At 52.3% G+C, this 16,872-nt stretch overlaps 1 protein-coding gene across 1 annotated transcript in view; it reads right to left on the bottom strand.

Moving 5' to 3' along the window:
* Nucleotides 1-16,872, bottom strand: part of LOC127214496 (protein NDRG1-like) — a 37,956-nt gene continuing 21,084 nt past the window's right edge. Inside the window, 14 exon segments of the mRNA XM_051174891.1 lie at nt 1-1,758; nt 3,845-3,896; nt 5,368-5,403; nt 6,263-6,310; nt 6,908-6,936; nt 6,939-6,958; nt 7,656-7,712; nt 8,454-8,557; nt 10,311-10,367; nt 12,090-12,176; nt 13,388-13,448; nt 14,147-14,209; nt 15,582-15,681; nt 15,684-15,701. Of these exon segments, the coding sequence (XP_051030848.1) occupies nt 1,517-1,758; nt 3,845-3,896; nt 5,368-5,403; nt 6,263-6,310; nt 6,908-6,936; nt 6,939-6,958; nt 7,656-7,712; nt 8,454-8,557; nt 10,311-10,367; nt 12,090-12,176; nt 13,388-13,448; nt 14,147-14,209; nt 15,582-15,681; nt 15,684-15,701 (974 nt within the window). The 3' untranslated portion in view covers nt 1-1,516.

The following is a 16,872-nucleotide window of genomic DNA, read 5'->3' on the forward strand; positions in this document are numbered from 1 at the left end:
TGCAAAGTTACAAATTTATTGGTCTGGAAATAAATACAAACATCTCATTAAGAAACTGCCCTGGAAATACGTGTACAATGGTTTCTTGTCCACATTCAGGCACCCTGGTCCCTGATATTTCTACAGAAGGTTGGAGGAAGCCTCCGTAGTAGGAGTTGGTGGTTAAACCGAGTCCTTGCCGCTCTATAGGGCGTGGCTGCCCTCCTCTAGCAACTCCCAGGCCTTAATGACTGCCCTCCCCACCCCCTCAAATAGTCAGGTGTCTCTGATCTGATCACATTTCCTATAGGGAAGTTCAAGGTTAGTCACTCTGAGAATCAAAGGGCAATAGTACAGGGCGCGGCCATTAGCTGGCATCGATGCTTACTAACCCAGTCAGCAGGAGGGGCAGGAAGAGGGGGCAAAAGGGGAGGAAGCGAGTTCCCGTGGAATGTACAGATTCTGGAACCACCTCCTCAGCCCATCCCCGACCAGAGCACATGGTTCTCTCTGAAGAGCCAGGGTTGGGCCAGCTGAAAGACATTTAGCTATCAAGTTTAAAACCAACCCCAGATGTCAGTCAATAATGGGAGACAAGGTATGACTCAATCACCCAAGATTCCAGGCCACAGGCTAGGAGTTTGCTGAAATCACACCCACGGGATTCTAGTCACCCAATCCCATGCCTTCTCCATCGCCAACCATCCCCAGCCTAGAGACTCTTACTAACAAGGACCACTGCCACCTGCTGAGCTCTCTGTCTCAAAGAATACGACTACAAATCAAAACTATCTTCCCCCGGGGACAAAGGTATCACCCACCCACTCATTCACACTGTGGGATGGGGGCCAGGGAGCCAGGACTTCTGCAAAGCAAAGTCTTACATCACCGTGACACCCAGTGTTTGTGGGGTCACTGTCTTTATAAAGCCAGGAGTTTGTTGTCAGACTCCCTTGCATGTTGAAAAGGTTGGCAGGAAAAACGGGCTGTGGCTTCCGGCACCCAGAACTTTAAAACGAGTTCCTTCCAGTGAGCTGTGTGCGGACTTGGACCCTGACTCTTTTTCCTTCTTAACATAAGGCGCCCAACTACTTCCTTCCCTGCCTCGCTCCCCTTTCAAATCAGAAATAAGTTTGTTTCCAGGAATGGGTTTAGTGGGGAGGAAACAGGAAGCCGGGGGGCTGGCAAAACGCCGGAGAACCAGGATGCTGGATCGCCCCGGGCTTGGAGCCAGGCAGTGTTACAGCTATATGTTTCTTAGGTTTTGGCAGTTTGGCGTCTGAGGGTAGAGAGAGAAGGGCCACCAGACCACTTGTTAGCAGAACAGAACGCTGAACTGCTTCTTGCCTTTGTCCACCATCACCGCCCACGCTGGTCCCAGGAGGCAGCCAGCCTGAACAGCTTGGGTCTGCCACCGTCAGAGTTCATTCTTAACAAAAGCAGTTTTAGATTAATACCGCATTAGTGCAGGGTGGCAGGCAGGGGTTGGGGGCTAAGGGAGAGGTCACCAGTCCAGGATGACTGATGCACAGACTGCCTAGCAGGACACCTCCATGGACTTAGGCCCGGCATTGTTCCCGGTGGCACCAGAGCTGGGGGTGATGTTGAGACGGGCATCCTCACTGGTGTGGGAGCGGCTGCGGGACCCCTCGCTGGTGTGCGAGCGGCTGCGGGGGCCCTCGCTGGTGTGGGAGCGGCTGCGGGGGCCCTCCAGGGATGTGACACTGGAGCCAGAGGCTGTGCGGGAACGCATCAGGCGAGTCATGCTGGCAGAGGGCACTGGGAACACAGAAGAAAATGTGGTTAGGATATGGGGAGCCTCCACGGGGTAGGACAATTGCCCTGTCTTAGTCATGATGTCCTCCCTTAACTATTGTCCTGGGACCATCCACCTTCTGTGCCTTGATGTGAGAAAGGCTTACATGACCACACGGCCAGTGGATTCCCCTCCTTAAAGAGTAAGTGTTGCTGCTACTTTCCTTTTTCCTTTCCTTTTTTTCTTTCTCCCCCTCCCTACCTCCCACCCTTTCTGGTCTTTCGAGTAAGGCTCCATTAAGCCCAGGCTGGCCTCCAACTCTGTGGTTGAGATAACCTTGAACACATGAGCCTTCTGCCTCTGCATCCCAAATGCTGAGACAGTGTGGCTGTGCTACCATGTAACTAAGAGCCTACTTTTAATTCAGAAAGAACTGGCGTCAGTGCACATCTGTGGCTCATGTGTGTTTTACCCCCGAGTCTCTATTTCTCCACCCAAATCCGTGAGTCCTGATGACCTCACCAGGAAACGGCAACTTCCCATGACACCAGACACACACAATGGACTAGTCCAGTCAACCCAGCATCACAGGCAGACACTCTTGAGCTGGAACCGCCCCTTTGGCCATGCCTTTGGATTTGTGATTCTTCCTCTTATTTCTCCAAGGTCTAAGGGAAGCTTTGTCAGACTGAATTGGGGACAGAAGTGAGGCGAATTTGGGGGACAACCAAGGGCCTAGCTTTTGCTTCTTTTCCTTCCAGAATACACAGAAAACTGGCTGGGATTCACCCCCAGCAAGGGAAACAAACTGGACTGCCCAGCAATTAATTCTCTCCTGTTTCCACCAGGGAAAGCAGGCTGGAGGGAGGGAGGTCTACAGGCAAATGTGTTCTGTTGTTGACAGACAGCTAGCCACAGGGACCTTGTCGGGGGGCACTCATATCAGGCTCCCTCCTCTGTCTTGCTGGGATGCAGGTGTGGGTGAAGGCAAATTAGTGCTTCGCCGAATAGGCCCATCCGTTTCTTTCTAAACGGGTGGATGGTGCAGGCAAGGAACACAAGGCTAGACTTTTCCAGCTAAGGAGGATGCATGGATGGTTTTAACCCCAAGCAGAAGGCAGGAAGAACTGAGTGGACTGCTTTGAGCCAGAGCCACAACCAACAAGTCAGTCAACCAGTGTCAATCAAGGCTACTGCCCTAGCCGAACCTGTGAGCCCCGGTCACAGCTTAACATTTCTGGGAAAAGACTACTGAGTGACAAACCCACTCTAAGCCTGGAGCAGGAAGAACCGACGTTCTGAAGCAGGCTGCTCTGTCCTTTAAGTCCCCAACTTAATGATCAAGCAAAGAAGCATTCTGCCTTTGGTCTCACGCACTTTGCTCTCCCTCCTACATGGAGCTCTGGCTTCACCAGCTTTCCACAGATTACCCCTGTGGCCTTCCCTGGTAGGATTATTTGTGATGGCTAAAGGAGGAGACAAAATAGACTAACCTTTCTTCCCCTCCTTTGCTACAGCTCTGGTCTCTTAAGCAAAACTAGGGGCATTCCTTGTTCAGCTGTGGGTCATTGATTTGTTTTTGAGGGGGGGGAAGGGAAACTGTTTAAAGGGACAGTCCTAGCCTAGTATACTCCTGCCCTGTAATCCTTGGGAAACTTGGGAAACTGAGGAGGATTATTACGAATGCAAGGACCAGCCTGACCAAGAGGAATATTCTGTCTCACTACGGTCCCAAATAATACTCTTTAAATGGTTCTCATGGAAAGCTAAATAAATGTCGGATCCTCTGTTCATGTATACTTAAAGGCATCTCATTTAACAGGCTGAACACATGATGTGGTCTTCTAAGATCACACGGCTCTCAAGAGATGCCATCACCCTCTAGTTTGTGTCAACATGCTGGAGGATGTGTGCCTTGTGATAAGCAAGTCTGTTACTGATTCATTTCTCATTCAGCCATGCCTGGTTGTGATTACTCCTTTCTCAGACTTCCCTAATGTTTAAGAGCTGAAGCCAACCAAGATGACAGAGCCCTCCTCCTGCCCCTCGCTGGCTGTGACATTAACATTCCCACATGTGCCTGGTGCGTGCCCAAGGTGTGATACTCACTGTATCCCATGCCCTGCACAAAGTACTTGAAGGCCTCAGCAAGCTTGGCAGGCTGTAGGAGAGAGAGAGAATATGAGGTCAATGGCTGGAGGTCCAGATCACCAAGGGCCACATGTACATGCAAGCCAGAGCTATGCCCAGGATGGAGCTACCATGTATGGACAGGGAGAGCATAGAAGCTAAGCAAGAACCAAGGGATGGCTGTGCAGACCAGAGTCAGCCTTGACCAAGGACAAACGTCTCCCAACCTGCCTTGATGGGGTATGTCCTTCTGTATATACGTTTCCCTTATTGGTTGATGAATGAAACACTGTTTGGCCAATAGCCAGTAGAGGCAGGAAGATAGGCAGGGCTAGGAGATGAGAATTCTTGGAAAGGTAGGCAGGGAGAACCTGCCAGAGAAGTTTCCATGTGGAGACCAGGAGGATAGGCATTCTCTGGTAAGATAAGGCCATGTAGAAATACATACATTTATAGACATGGGTTCATAATTAAGACAAAGCTAACCATCGGCCAACAGTTTTATAGTTAATACAGCGTCCGTGTGTTTATTTGTGGCCAAGAAGGATGGCAGGACCTGCCGAGCGGCTGGAAAAGCATGGATAAGTTACAGCCCTTTCTGAGTCACTATCTTCAACTGCATGCAGGGCCAAGTCACACTCTGTGCTCAAAGCCTACTGTCATGAGCCACATGGTCTGCTAGGGATGCTGCAGAACTATCTCCAGGAAACCTGACACCAGCTGGCCAGGGCCAGCACTCCTGGGTGCATATGACAGATGATGGAGGGGAACCTGTCTACCTAAAGACCAGAACTAGTAAGTGAGGGTCACGTGATGGAGCCAGTTCCTCCATGCCAGAAACTCTGCGCTTGACGTGGCTGACATGGATCAGGTTGACGGTAAGCTGGCTGGGTTAGTAGAAAGGGCAATGACGGGAAAATGTTAGTGGAAAGAAAGAGCAGAAAGAAAGGAGGGAGGGTGGAGAAATAAAGGGAAGGGTGAAAGGGTAGAGAGGTGGAGGGAAGGGCAAAGGCACACATGCACAGTTCTCGTGTGTGTGCATGCATACACACACATGTACATGTACATATACATACACACACAAGAGCATGCATACACACACATGTACATACACACACACACACACACACACACATACAGGAATATGCATATACACACATTCTGGTGCTATAGCCTCTCCGTCCCTCTGTTGTTCTGGGCTTACATAATCCTGCCCCTGGCTAGGGCAGGATTAACCACGATTCTGGCCCCATGGCCATGCCAGGCCCATCTGGCAAATCTCTTAAGCCTGTGGACCTCAGGGTCTCCCAATCCCCAGAAGCTGCTTGATAGGGATCTCGTGAATCCACAACATTCAGGAAGCACATTTTATGAAGAAGATACGCATAGCCTACCATCAGATTTCACATAGGCGGGTTGGGGGGAAGGGAGCACTCAGGCCACAAAGACACACGCACTCCACCAGTGGGAAGTGACAGGTGTTGAATGCCAGTTTCACTCACCTGAGAGATCTGAGGGAGGCCACCGCAGTCTGCCATCTAGAAGGGAGGGAAGGCTAGTTAGCACCAAACACCTAGGCCATAGCCCTGGTGGCAATCTGGTCTCGGCCCAGGATCACCCACCTGACACTGCTCTGAGCGGGTTGATTATGGTGGGGGTAATGCTGTTGACTGTACCCCCCCCTTATCCTCCTTGGCAACTACAACTCAAAGCTCACCCACAGCAACAAGCCCACTCAGACCACTCCATTTAACCCCTAAAAGCATACAGGGCTCAACGGTGCTTTCAAGAGCCGCGACTTCAGGGTTTACCCCGTGGGGGGAGCCTCAGGAGGAAGTCCGAGGCTTTGGCACATCCCAGACACAGCTGCTACACATGGGTGCCTTTGCCTGTGTGTGCCCTGATTGCATGCCGTGGGGTTCTGAAGACCTCTAACACAAGGTAGCAACCACAGCCCCTCACTACACACCAGGGGATCTGCCCCACCCTGAGAAAAAAAGACTGTTGTCCTCTCTTTCCAGTCTGTCTCTCCCTAGCTGCATGGGCAGAAGTGTGCAGACCCCTGCAGTCTAGTCCCCAGAATGGACCACTCTGCTTTGCTTTACAGCCTCAGATCAGCTCCAAGCTTGCTTGCTTATTAACTAACTCCCCAGCTCCATGTCCTCTTTCCTTTCTCCATTTCAGACACAGGGTCTCTAAGCCTGGTCTGGGCTGGCCTAGAACACGCTGTGTAGCCTAGGAGAGCCTCAAACTTGAAGGTCTCCTGCCTCTGGAGTGCTAGGGTGTGCATGACACCCAACACCAAATGCTTGCTTTTATGGCTCTAACAACAGTTCTGTGCTTCAGCAAGCTTAGCTCATGTGGGGGCCTCTAACCACACCCCACTCCTGCTCATACCTTCAGCAGGGTGGTCTTTGTAGGGTCCAACTTGGAGTTGCATTCCACCTGCACAAGGGGAAAGACTAGGTAAGTACTCAGCCCAAGTCCGGAGATCCCTGTTCTCCCCACTGTCGGAAACAGCAGCATTTCTTCGGAAGCTGAGCTTTGGATTGTTAAACACACGCGGCTTTGGAGCCTGGCCCCGCCACGTCTGCGGCCTGGAGACAAGGCAGGGTACAACCAGCTCTGTGGAGAACTGCAGAGGCAGAGCAAGACAGTCTGGACTCTGAGCAACAGCCTCATGTCACACATCTCCCTCTCAGCGCCTCCCTAGAGGGTAAACGGAGGCAGAAAGCTCTGCCTGACCCAGCTGCCTGCACTGCCCTTCTGACAAGCAGAAAGAAAGACCCACCTGCTGCAGAGACGCCAAGAACCCCTAGCCCTAAAAACCTAACCTTTGTCCCTCCACATAGATTTGTGCCCATGGGCAGCAAGAGGGAGGGAAGGCAGATGGCTAGGCAGCCAGGACCAGTGACCACAGCGAGAAGCTGGCCTGAACTCTGCCCCAAGGCTGGCGTGGCATTACACAATGTCCTTGCAATGGGAGAGGGAAAAGCAGGGAGCCTCATACAGGTGAGTACCTGTGGCTGAGCTGATACATACCACAGCATCCACTGCAGGAGAGTTGTCCCGACCACCAGCAGAGCGGGGCACCTGCACAGGACAGGGGAAGGGGGGTGAGCCCAGGGTTCACCGCCAGCCTCTGCAAGGCAGCGGCAGCAGGATTCTAAAAGCTGTCTACGTGTCCACCACCCTTTGCATCTCTATGCCCCTAGGCTTTGGACTTTGAATAAAATGGGCTAGCAGTTACTTATACCTCCACGTAAAATTGTAGCCCAATGATTGCTGTGTCTTAGTGTAGCACCCTCTGCCTGGGGAAGGAGGGACAGAAATTTTCCAGGAATTAAGATGGCCCCCCCCCAAAAAAAGGTCTGGCATAAAAGACAAAGAAAATGGCGTATGCCAGGTTCACAAGTGCACGCAGCGAACCATAAGAGGGCACCGTCACTGCCAGTGGAATGTGTTAGTGGCAACCATTAACTATTAGCTATACAAGACTCTCTCATGTCTAGGCTTTGGGAGGCACAGCCTAACTACCTTTAGCCATTGGTGTTGAACATGCCTAACAGGCAATCAGCTTCCTGTTTCAATGGCCCCAGTTATGATCACATACTTCCTGACCCGATGTTGCCTCCTGCTACCAAGGAGAAGTTCAAGTCAGATGCCTTGGGTAAGACATAGCCAGCTCTCTCTACCAAAGTGTTCCACCCTAAGGTGGCATTTCTGACGCCCAGCAGAAGCCTGCAGCAGCCGCCCTGAGTGAAGCATGCAGGGGAAGGAAGACACTCACTGGAGGGTGACGGTGTGGGTTCCGGGCATTGGCCGCTCGATCTCCAGGTCCCGTCGGCTGCAGGCAACACATGCATCGTTAGCATTGGCAGACCTACCCCGGAAGCTACTCTCACCATGCCAGAGCTGGAGGTCCCACCACAGACCATTCTAGACGAGCACCCATAGATCATCTCTATGGGATCATGTAGTTCTCAAGAATCCATGGCCACGTAGCATCCTCAGAAGTGTTAAGAGCCAACAGGACTCATCTGTTTCTAGCAAAACCTTCCTCATTTTGCCTGGTTTATTGTCAGTATTACTACTATTTCTGCAGGCTGTGGGAGCACATGTTCCAGAACCTTTACTGATGCTAATGACCCTGTGCAGCCCCTCCCTGGGAGAGCTCCATTATCCTCAGCTGGACAGACTCTCTTCCCAGCAGCCTCCGGGGTTCTGCATCCCCCCCCCCCAACCCCGAGTTTCTCTCTGTTACCCAGCTGTACCCACAGCAGCTTTTACTCTGAGTCAGTCTTGGGCACATACATACCTCAACTCTCTACCCCTATTGCTCAGCCGCACCTCATTCATCGGGTCCCACAATCTGTATAGAAGCAAGCACCAGGCAGCTCCTGGCAGAGCTCACTCAGTGCCAAGGGCCAGCAGCGCCGGCTCCACTCTGCTAGCTAACCACCTACAGCTGCACAGCCCTGACCTTCGTTTCCACTGCAGGCCTGCTGCTGCAGGAGGCTGCTGAGCCCCCCGCCCCCCCCCCCCCCCCCCCCCCGTTGACGTGGCTACCCCTGCACAGGGCTCTTACCTGTTGTAGGCGCTGATGAAGAGGTGCAGGTTGCTGGGGTTCATGTCGTTGAGGATGTGCTGGCGGTATGTGTGTACCACCTCCACATTGTTGTGCATCTCCTCCTGTGGTGACAGAGGGAAGAGCAGGAAAGGCTTGACACCACCGCTCAGGCCACGGTGGTGTGGAGGGAGAAGACGGCCGGCCGAGATGCAGAGACAGCCATGGTCCAGAGACATGGCACGTCTGTGGTGCCCAGTGCAGACTGCTGAGTGACACCTACTGGCAGCCAGAAGGAGCCCATAACAAGGGAGGCCTAGCTTTCCCTCAGAGCCTCGGCTAATCTCAGGACTCCTGCCTGCTTGTGGTAGACCTCAGAGCAACCTGCCCGTCACTTAGAAGATCAGAAGAGCCTTTGTCAGCAAGGATGCTAAGCCATGACAGTGTGACCTGGGGGCGTCAGCCAGCCATTTCATTTACCAGCCCAGGGTGATACCAAAGCAAAGCAGGGTGTTTTCTGCTGCCCTGAAAGCTGGGAGAGCATCACAGAGCTGTCACATTCATTAGCTCGGCAGCAGAGAGGGCTCCTTCCCGTAAGCAGTGCAATCACCAGAGTCTGGGCAACCGAGGGGTTTTCCAGACATTGAACTTGGGTGTGAGCCTAAAGAACGTCCTCTCTGGGGGCTGTTGGCTCTGACTGCCACCAGATATGTGACACCAGCCAGAGGCAAGACCCAGGCCTGTCACCAGTACCCTGCAAGGAAGCCTGCTCTGCCTTCAGCCCATGGAAGAACTAGGCACAGGTGGAGGCTTCAGAGAGTTGGATGCTGCAGTTGGCAAGTTCAAATCCCAGTCACGCTTCTCCTGGCTTGGGAGACCTTACTGAGTCATTCAGACTCTGGCCTGAATTTTCTCCCCTCAGAATGGTGCCTGAGCTGATTCTATGGAATGTGTGTGGTTACAGAGCTCCTGGGCTGACTCTACGGAATAAATGTGTGCTCACGGGGCTCCTGAGCTGATTCTATGGAACGTCTGTGGTCCCCCACCGATTCTATGAGCTAATACTGGGGATGGAGCCCCAGGCAGACACGGAGCTGGTCCTGCAGGCATATACACTGAAGATGTCACTCTTTGTTTGTCAAACTATGACAAACAAAGGGGCCATCAGGAAAGCTGCGGTATGTGCGCCGAGTGAAATATTACACATACCAAATAGATGACGGTGTCCAAAACCTAAGTAGATTCTAAAATAATCTAAAAGTCGGCGTGCTAAGGGCGAGAGGCCACAGCGAAGAGAGTAGCGCAGTACGGGATTCATAGACGAATATCTAGCGTGACAGAAAGCAGTGTCTGGAAGGCGTGAGAAGAGGTTCCGGACAGGGCGGTGCCGGAAGGACACTTCCACTATCGTAGTCATTCTGAAGCCGGAAGGATTTACTTTAATACATGCCGCACACTGTGCTTCAACTAAAGGGTTACCAAGAAGCCCCACCCCGGGCTTCTGCGGGAGGGGAAGAGGGGGATCAGGGATGGTGTCCCCGGTGGGCTGCCCATGCCAGTGGATAACCCTATCAGCAGCTTATATACCAGCCAGATTCACTAATAATAATATTAATAAAAAGCCACACGTTTATTCGGGAAGGAGATCTGGGAAGAGCTGGAGGGGACATTGTACACATGTATGAAATCCTAGAAAAGGGTGCCTATAGAACACCAGTATGAATGGCTTGCTGGCTGTGAGTCAGTATTTCGCGATTATTCACAGACCTCACTCTGGGTCACCCTTGATTATGTTTTGTGTTTACCAGCCCCGTGTGGCCCCGTGCTGAGTGCCACCTGGTTAACTGCTCAGTGCAGACAGCAGGACACACCACTCACCTTGCCGAAGAGGTGGGACACGACCATGTCTGGCAGGGCTTGGGTCCACCCGGAGATCTGTGGAGGGTGAAGTGAATGGAGGAAAATCAGCAACAGGACTTAGCAGCAGAGGAAAAAAAGTCAGCAGCCTGGGGTCCTGGAGGCAGAGTGACACCTGGTTCCCTGAGGCTCACCCCCTCCTCCGTCTCCAGGACAGCCTGGACAGAGCCTGACTCTGGAAAGTGTGCCATAGGCCACTAACCTAGTTAGTGTTGCTCACTAACCTAGTACCACTGGGAAATAAGAGAGAACCTTAAAGGTTGAGACCCACAGTAGGCCTCCAGGGCTTTGGGGTAGTTCCTTTTATTTTTGCCCCCAGCCACAAGGTGGCTAGCCTGCTGCTTGACAAAGGGACCAAATCGTCTAAATCTGCTTGTGTGGCCTTAGTTCAGTTCAGTTCTTGACTCTGGTCCCCTCCAGAACCTATAGCCCAGGGCAGGCTAGGCCTGCCTGGCTTTGCATCCGGTTCCTTCCTCTCAGAGCCCACATGGATGGGACATACTGCAAGTGCGGTAGAACCACACAACCCAGGCAGGCCAGGTTCTCCTGCTCCCCAGTACTGAGGCCCCATCTCTCCAAGGCAGTGATGGCCACATCCACAGCGCAGGGTCCACTCAGCCCTGGCCTGACTGCCCCTCCCCCACCGCCCCCTAGCTTCTCCCCTCCAGCCCAGTTCCTGGTCTGTGAATTCCTTGAAGTCTCTGAATTCATTAATGACCTCTCACACCGCCTCCTGTATACAGCAGGATCTGAAAGCAAGGTAATATATGCCTCCTGTATACAGCAGGATCTGAAAGCAAGGTAACACGCTGTTGGTGCTCAATAAATGTTCAGATCATGACAAAAAGTCCAAACGACTAGTTATACAACAGCAGCTGTATAAATGCTCCAGGTATACTGTAGGTGCTCTACAGATAAGGCAGATACCACAGCTTGAGAAGAGATGGGTGAAGAAGATGGACATTGGACCTGGGGCCCCTGAACTGGCTTGATGGTTACCTGCACTGTGGAGCCCTGGGCTGGCTAAAGGCCCTGGGCTTCAGGTCTCTTGGCTATAACTGAAGGTGTTAAAAACCACGTCATGAGGACGCAGCACAGCTCCCACAGTGAGGGTCCAGTGAGGCAGCCAGGCAGGTCTTCCAGGCCAGAGGGACAGACATGGGAATTCACTAAACCCAGAGCACATCTCAGCCAGAGGCCCGTGTCCCAGCCCTCCTTGTTTGGCTCAGAGCAGCTGAGCAGCAGCCAAGTGGGCCCAAACGGAATGTCCCTTTCTGGACTGGAAAAACATAAAACCCAGCGAGGATGCTTTGCTCCTAGCTGCCCTGTGGGCAGGGACAGGACTTCCCATGCTTTAGGAAGAATCACAGCACAGCACCTAGCAGCAGACAGGAAGGAGGTGGGCACCGCTAATACCCTCTTCCTCAACAGCTCCAGCCTGAATGGCTTTGTCCCACCCTGGCTGGAAGCCTCTCCTTACCCTTTGGAGATCCCTAGGGACTTTACAGGAAAAAAAGAAAAGCAACAGGATTAACAGGGACCCTTGGGAGGGCAGCCAGGGCAGACCTACTGAGCAGAAAATGGTTGCTAGCAGAAACAGGGCTGAGGAAGGTTGCTCTCTAGGAGGGTAGGGAAAGTGGAAGGGTGGGGGGCCAAGAAGGCAGCCTTGGGGGGGGGAGGCCGGAAACCCCAACCCCCCCGCCTGCCCTGCCCTGCCCTGCCCTGCCCAGCCCAGCCTACCTTGGAGGCAGCCCAGTCCATCCAGCCTTCTGCACAGGGATTCACATTCATAAGCACGAGGCCTTCCACCATCTCAGGGTTGTTGAGCTGTAATCAGAGACACAACGTGAGACGTATCACCAGGGGATTAAAAAGAATACGGAGGCCTTTAAGCCAACAATAGTGGGAGTCTGGAGCTGGTGGGAATTGGCTCCCTGAGGTTCTACTAGCCCAGTCAGAAGCGAACCGGGTCCTCCCAAGGGGAGGAAGAAGCCACAGAAGAAGTAAGAATACATTCACACTTTGGGGACCTGCTAATCATGTCCGGGCCTCAGCGTCCCCAGATGCCCAGTGCTGCACCAGCCAAGCCATGTCTAAGTGAGAAGGGCCCAGAAATGCCCTGTGGCTCTGCTGCTTGGAATGCCTGTGTATTCAGGACCATGCCAGCATCTACTTGAAGCTGATGCCCAAGCTGAGTTGCCTGAGTACCATCAAGGTGCTGTACTTAGCAGGCATCAAAACACCCCGGGCTGAGGGACATGAGCCACTTTAAGGTAAACTAGCAACGACAAGGAGGACACCCACGGCGCTCGCTACCAGTGGTCACTGTCACATTCGTATGTGTCTCGTTCTTATTTAGACTCCCTCAGGATCGCAGAGGATCTGGGTCACAAAACCCTGCAGACAAAACCCTGCAGGATCTGAGGATGCTGAGCGGGAAGCCATCCACACTCCCTACTCAGGGAATAAGGTCGGTGACCAAAGCCCTGTCCCACTGTAGCATTTCAGCTGTGACATACTCGCACAGGTACCTATGTGGCATATGCCACAAGTGGCCCCGTGGCTCTCTCTTGGGGAATGGAAGTGCAGCTCATTTCTTTTTCCTCTTTGGGTTTTTTTGATGCTTCTCAAACTTTTTTTTTTTTTTTTTTGTCCACATGTGTGTCCCATACATGCATGCATGCAAGTACACACACCCAGCATAGCCATGCAGAAGCCAGGGCAAGGCATGGGTGCTTGCATCTGTTGCTCTCCACCATGTTCCCTTGAGACAAGGTCTCTCAAATAAGAAGCTCTCCCTTTTAGGCTAGGCTGGCTGGCCAGAGACATTTCCAGAGTCTCTACCTAAACCCAGCCCATCCCCATGCTGAGGGTACAGGTACCCACAACCATGCCTATCTTCAACATGGGATTGGGGGATTCGAACTCCAGCCCTTAAGTCTCTGTGCCTGCATATAGCAACACTCTTTCCTACTGAGCTTGCTTGCTCCCCAGCCCCTAAATAACTTTTTTTTCCCAATGTAATTTTACAAACTTACTGCGAAGCGGGTCAGGATGTAGGCGCCAGCTCCTGTTCCCATGCCAATGACACTCTTGAGCCTGGAAACCAAATGAGCATTCAGGTCACCCGAGGGAGATGTATGTGATAGAGTCCCTGCCTGCCCCAATAAACTCCCCCCTCACTTACTCCTAAAAAGCTCCACCCCTTAGATATCTTTGCTGAGGATGCTGACAAGCTTCCCTGTGCCGTGAGAGGCAGACTGCCCCGACGTGCCCTCCAAGTCCAGAGCTGTGACCTTGGGGAGCCCTCATCCCTCCTTTTCCCCTTGCTTCAGCCAGCCAAGGCTCTGAGATGACTAGCATTTACAGGAAGGCCCATTAACAAGTTGCCTTACCCCATTCCCAAGCTTTACTCTGGTCTCTGAAACTTGGAATGAGAGCAAATAGGGCCAGAACCATGGGCTTTAACCCTAGGAGAGGTGAGAAAGAAAAGGGAGCCTGCAAGGCAGAATGAAAAGAGAAGCCAAGCTCCCAGGGAACACTATTCCAGGAATGTGCCATGGGACCAGTAGGCAAGGACAGAGTGGACATTGGGGCCACTCAAGAAGCAAGGCTGAAGTCACAGAACACAGAGCGGCATGCTGAGCTGGGGGGGGGGAGGGGGGGTCCAAGCTGCTGCAAGCTCCTTTTCTGAACTTATCTGAGGTCTCCAAGCAGCATTTTAGTGGTCAGATCAAGGAAGAGGAGACTGGCAGCTGCCCTTAACAACCTTAGAAGAGAGGGTCTCTTGCTCTTACCCAAACTGGTGAAGGACTCCCGGAAGCATCTCAGCCAGCTGGTCCATGGAGGGGTACATGTACCTTTGGGGGACATGGGGAGGCAGACCTTGAGAACCCAGACCCTTGAAGAAACAAGTCATCCATACCAGAACATTCTGAAAGCCCAACACCAGCTGGCCCCCTCCACGGACCAACACAGACACAGCATCCGCACCCCTTGGCATCCACTGTCTGAGGACCCTGCAGCTTCCTCTGCCCTGGTCTTATCAGCTACTTGGGAACCACTTGGCAGTCTACACTCAGAAAGTGGCTAGCAGGAAGATCTGTCCTTCCCCTGGTGAGCTTTAGGGGTAAGATGCTGGGAACAGATATGACACAGACCACATGGCATTTCACAATTGTGGGTGGCCTCAGAAAGAAGGAACTAGAACGAGTGTGAAGGGATCGGAAGCCATCAGGTTCCCTGTGAGGAAAGGGGCTTGGTTGGGGAGGACACGGGAGCAAGGGATCACTCTATCCACGTGATCAGCGAGGGCTTCCTAGGAGGTGATGCTGAGATTGTGCCAGAGGCCAATGGGTAACGGATCCCCTGACGGGGAACGGATGTGGAGGACCCTGGACGAGCTGGAAGGCACCTAGACAACGTGACTTCACTGGAGACGGCTTCCGGGCAAAGGAGGGGCAGAGATCTGGGAGTGATCACACCTCAGCGTGGTGAGGCGGTCTCCCCGGTACAAGATGGAAAGACCCCTGACCACTTCCTGTCAGCTTCCTGGGGCTGGGTATACTAGAACAGAGTGGCAGATTCCTAAGCAGGAAGCAGACTCCCAACAGAGGATACAGTCAGTGATTCCCAGTCTTGCTCTCTAATAGCTCCGAGACAAGGGGTGTCACCTAGTCCCGACTCCAGAGGACGGGGAGGAAGCCACATCCTGTTCCAACAGTGTTTTACCGTAGTCACCTGGCAAACTTAGGGGCCACACATCCCATATATTAATCTGTATTTCCCCCTGGGGAAGGCACATCATGAGACTTTACTTGGGGAGTAAGAGTCTCTGTGTGTCCCTCCTGATTTTCATCAGCTGGTTAAGAGTTAACTGTACGCCACCATTGAACAAGCTCTTTAGACTTATGTTATGCTATCCTATGTTATGTGTGTTATGATATGTACACACACGTAGCCATAAAAATTTGCTGAAATGAAATATACTGTTTTGTTTGGGCTTTCTTTCCCTTCCTTCCTTCCTTCCTTCCTTCCTTCCTTCCTTCCTTCCTTCCTTCCTTCCTTTCTTTCTAAAAACTTTGAGATGGTTTTGCTATGAGCCCAAGCTAACCTCAAACTAACAATCCTCCTGCCTCAGCTTTCCAAGTGCTGGGATTGCAGGTATGCTTCACCATGGCCAGCTTAGAAATAGTACCCCACCTGCTGCTGGGGCAGGGTCTCTGCTCTTACCCTGCTGGGAAGGATGGGGCACCATCCTGTTGGCCAGGGGCATCCACATGGCAGACAGCAAAATGATGTGTGATCTCCTGCATGTCCTCAGAGTTGAAGAGGGGTTGTAGCAGGTCTTGTCTGCAGGACACAGGAAAAAAGTTAGGATAGGGGCTGGCAGCAAAAGCAGATTCATTTATTCTGTCAGTGAGCAGCAGCAAGGGAGGAGCTCCAGAAGTATGCCTAGGTAACCTAGGTCGACACACAGAGGGTTCTAGAACCAGTTACGCTAAACAGCTTCACGCAGTGAAGCCTCATCTCAAAAGAAAGAGTACAAGTCTGCTCACCCTACCCCCAGGCCTCCCTCTGGTTACAGAGGCAGGGAAGAAGTCAGAGCTAAGATCTGGTACAGGGTGGAACTGGTCGCTAAATTCCTTGAATCCCCCTCTTTGGCATAATCGCCATGCGGTTAGAACAAGCTATATTCACTTCTCTGGGCTTCCAAACTGTGAGATCTGGGACGCCTTCCAAGCCACACATAATTCTCAGACAAGAAGTGTCCACCTGTGTCTCCTGGAATGAGCCTCACACTTGCTAAGGGGTTGTTGAAGCAAAACCAGCCAGCTGTGTAGTCGAGGCTGTCCTTGAACTCCTGATCTTCATACCTCTATGCATAAGGGTTAGGATTAGAGAGGGGTGCACCACTACCACCACACCTGGCGTTGCTTTCTGTAGCTCAGGTTGACCTGTAACTTACTATGTAGTGTAGGTTGGTCTCCCGGCCCCAGATTCCCAAATGCTAGGATGACAACCATAGGCTACCAAGCCTGGCTTGCTTCCTGTCGTCTTAAAAAAATCCAATGTGTCAATATTCACTACAACACTGTGTATAACAGTTACGCTCAAAGAGCCAAATATCCTCTCTCCAGGGTGGCGGTTTAAATAAAAATAGTCCCAACAGAGGCGGGCAGTAGTGGCGCTCGGGAGGCAGAGGCAGGCGGCTCTCTGTGAGTTCGAGGCCAGCCGGGTCTATAGAGAAAGTGGCAGGCCAGCCTCCAAAGCCACAGAGAAACTGTATCTCTCTGCTGGCAGATCAGTGTGTAGCTCTCAGCTACGTCTCCAGCACCTTATCTCCCTGCCTCCATGTTCTCTCTCTCTATGCCGTGACCAAACATCTAAAATTGTAAGCGAGCCCCCAATTCGATGCTTTCTTTTATAAGAGTTGCCTTGGTCATGGTGTCTCTTCCCAGCAATAGAATAGTGACTGGGACAGAAGTTGGTACTGGGAGTGGGGGGTTGCTATGGCAGATCT

This window comes from Phodopus roborovskii, unplaced genomic scaffold, assembly GCF_943737965.1.
Source record: "Phodopus roborovskii unplaced genomic scaffold, PHOROB, whole genome shotgun sequence".
Lineage (NCBI taxonomy): Eukaryota > Metazoa > Chordata > Mammalia > Rodentia > Cricetidae > Phodopus > Phodopus roborovskii.